Consider the following 2,253-nt stretch of genomic DNA (forward strand, 5'->3'; position numbering starts at 1 on the left):
CTAAATACTTTTTTGCCCCACTGTACACATTATTTCATACACTATCTCCTCCCTTCAGAGGCGGAGCTTGCTCCTTACAGCTCTGACACACCTGTTCAGCCTGACTCCACCTCTTCCATGAACTCATCTGTGACTCCACACCCTGTCGCCACCACTGCCAGCACAGCCTCCTTCACCACCACACCTGACTCCCCTCACATTGAGGATGGAGCCAGAGCGCCACTCAAACCTGCCATTGTCATGGAGACACCTGCTGCCAGTGGGCGGGGCTCATTTGACAACATCACACCTGAACTGCCGCAAAATAGGCCCCTCCTCCTGCAAGAGAAAGGGGAGGGGTCAGAGGAGGACCCAGGGACATTTAGGAGGAAGAGGAGGACGAAGAGACGGCGAGAAGCTCATAGCCTCCCCCCTAGACTCCTCTTCCCCCCCTTGCAGCCTGGGGGCAGGGCTCTCCTCTTTAAGATGCTCAGAGAGGCTCCTCCCCCTGGGGAGATGGAGCTGGGAGGGGTTGGAGCCAGAAATCTATTAAAGACTGTGTTTTCTGGAAACAAGAATGAGCAGAAGAGGAAGGGGGGTGGGACTTTACCTGCAGAGAGGGCGAAGGAGAAAACAGCCAGTCAGAGATTCACAGGTGACCATAATAACAACACCTTTAGTCAGTGTGAGGTCACTGTGATGATGTAATACCTGTACCTTCTTTGTCCAGATGTGAGAGCAGAGGTGTCAGATCTTGATTCATCCACCGTGTTGCAGAGATGTTCCCTGAAGCCCCAAAACAACGTAAGCACTCCGACCAATCAGAGTTCAGCATTATTCCAACCAATCTGAGACCTAAATCATACCCAGACTCACTAAGGGATAAGGATAGGGGTCAGACTAACACCTAGACTGGGTCTCTCACCTGAAGTCTTCTTTTGCAGCTGCGTTTGGAGTTGCTTGACCTGACCAATGAAATTCAGAGGGTTGCCATCGAGGAGGAGGAGAACCAGGAGGTATCACCTGACACACAATGACCAGACTGACTTTAAACTCGACCGACATACCGACTTGTTGAAACTACCCGAGACTTAAATAGACGTAGATTCACGTCTCGTCTATCAGTTTGACTGTTTTCTGTCCTCCGTGTTTCTTCTTCCTGCAATCAGCCGCCATACGTTCCTCACGCTCTGGCTTTCAAACGATCATACGCCATCAAGGTACACACACCTGATCCTCTGAGGGTTGTGGTGGTCCAGCAGTTTCACTTCCTGTCCTGATGCTTACGCACTGCTGTTTCAGAGACGCCCCCTAAAAGACAGAGTCCCGCTACAGGACTCTGACGGCCAGTCTTCCTGCCCCACGGAGGTGGTGGGGGTCGTGGTCCAGCCGAAGGAGGCATCCAGTTTGAGCCTGAAGGAAACCATGTTCCAGAGGGAGCGTGAGGATGACGACGATGACCTGGACACCAGAATCACGAGACGGGTTCAGAGAGCCGCAAGGAGACAGGCCAAACAGGAAGAACTGAAAAGACTCCACAAGGCCCAGGTGAGGTTACCTGTGTCCAGGTGAGGTTACCTGAGTTCAGGTGAGATTACCTGATGATGCGTTCTGTGTCTTAGATGATCCAGAGGCAGCTGCAGCAGGTGGAAGAGAAACAGAGGCAGCTGGAGGAGAGAGGAGTGATGGTGGAGAAAGCTCTGAGGGGAGAAGCAGGTACTGAAAATACAGGCCAAAGGAATACCTGAACTTACTTGGTTCTACCTGAACTCAGGTGTGCTTCTACTTTAATCCACCTGTGCTTGTGTTTCTGTTAGATTACTGGGGAGAATCCAGCCAAAGCGCAGACATGGAGCTTCACCTGGGAGGTCAGTTCACATATCCGGTTACCTGTGGAGTACATATACAGCAGGTATTATGCGGCGCTGAACCCGGTTTTCTGTGTAGGGCTCGGGAAACTGGATAATCCGCCGCTGATGCAGCAGTGGTTCCAGCTGGTCCAGCAGAAGAATGCTCTGGTCCGATATGAAGCTGAGCTCATGATCTTGTGAGTATGTGACCTTTGACCTCTCACCTGGGCAGATTCCTGGGGTGTGATGGTTCTGGCTGTGTTTCAGCGCCCGAGAGCTGGAGCTGGAGGACCGGCAGAGTCGCCTGCAGCAGGAGCTCCGAGAGAGGATGGCTGTGGACGGTAACACAGACAAGATCAGAGCTCACCTGCTCACCTGTGTGTTTCTGTGTGATGATCACCTGTGTGTGTGTGTGTGTGTGTGT

The 2,253-nt window shown here is 52.3% G+C and overlaps 1 protein-coding gene across 1 annotated transcript in view; it reads left to right on the forward strand.

Annotated features, from left to right (window-relative positions):
• The window catches only part of LOC102215548 (protein-methionine sulfoxide oxidase mical3b-like), a 31,772-nt gene that overhangs the window by 27,875 nt on the left and 1,644 nt on the right, over window positions 1-2,253 (forward strand). Inside the window, exons 22-30 of the mRNA XM_013911145.1 lie at window positions 9-634; window positions 710-783; window positions 924-995; window positions 1,149-1,199; window positions 1,282-1,527; window positions 1,602-1,695; window positions 1,797-1,847; window positions 1,927-2,026; window positions 2,097-2,170. Of these exons, the coding sequence (XP_013766599.1) occupies window positions 9-634; window positions 710-783; window positions 924-995; window positions 1,149-1,199; window positions 1,282-1,527; window positions 1,602-1,695; window positions 1,797-1,847; window positions 1,927-2,026; window positions 2,097-2,170 (1,388 nt within the window). The remainder of the gene's footprint in view (window positions 1-8; window positions 635-709; window positions 784-923; window positions 996-1,148; window positions 1,200-1,281; window positions 1,528-1,601; window positions 1,696-1,796; window positions 1,848-1,926; window positions 2,027-2,096; window positions 2,171-2,253) is intronic.

The sequence above is a fragment of the Pundamilia nyererei genome, unplaced genomic scaffold (assembly GCF_000239375.1).
Source record: "Pundamilia nyererei isolate P.nyererei 1_Seehausen unplaced genomic scaffold, PunNye1.0 scaffold00057, whole genome shotgun sequence".
Classification (NCBI taxonomy): Eukaryota; Metazoa; Chordata; class Actinopteri; order Cichliformes; family Cichlidae; genus Pundamilia; species Pundamilia nyererei.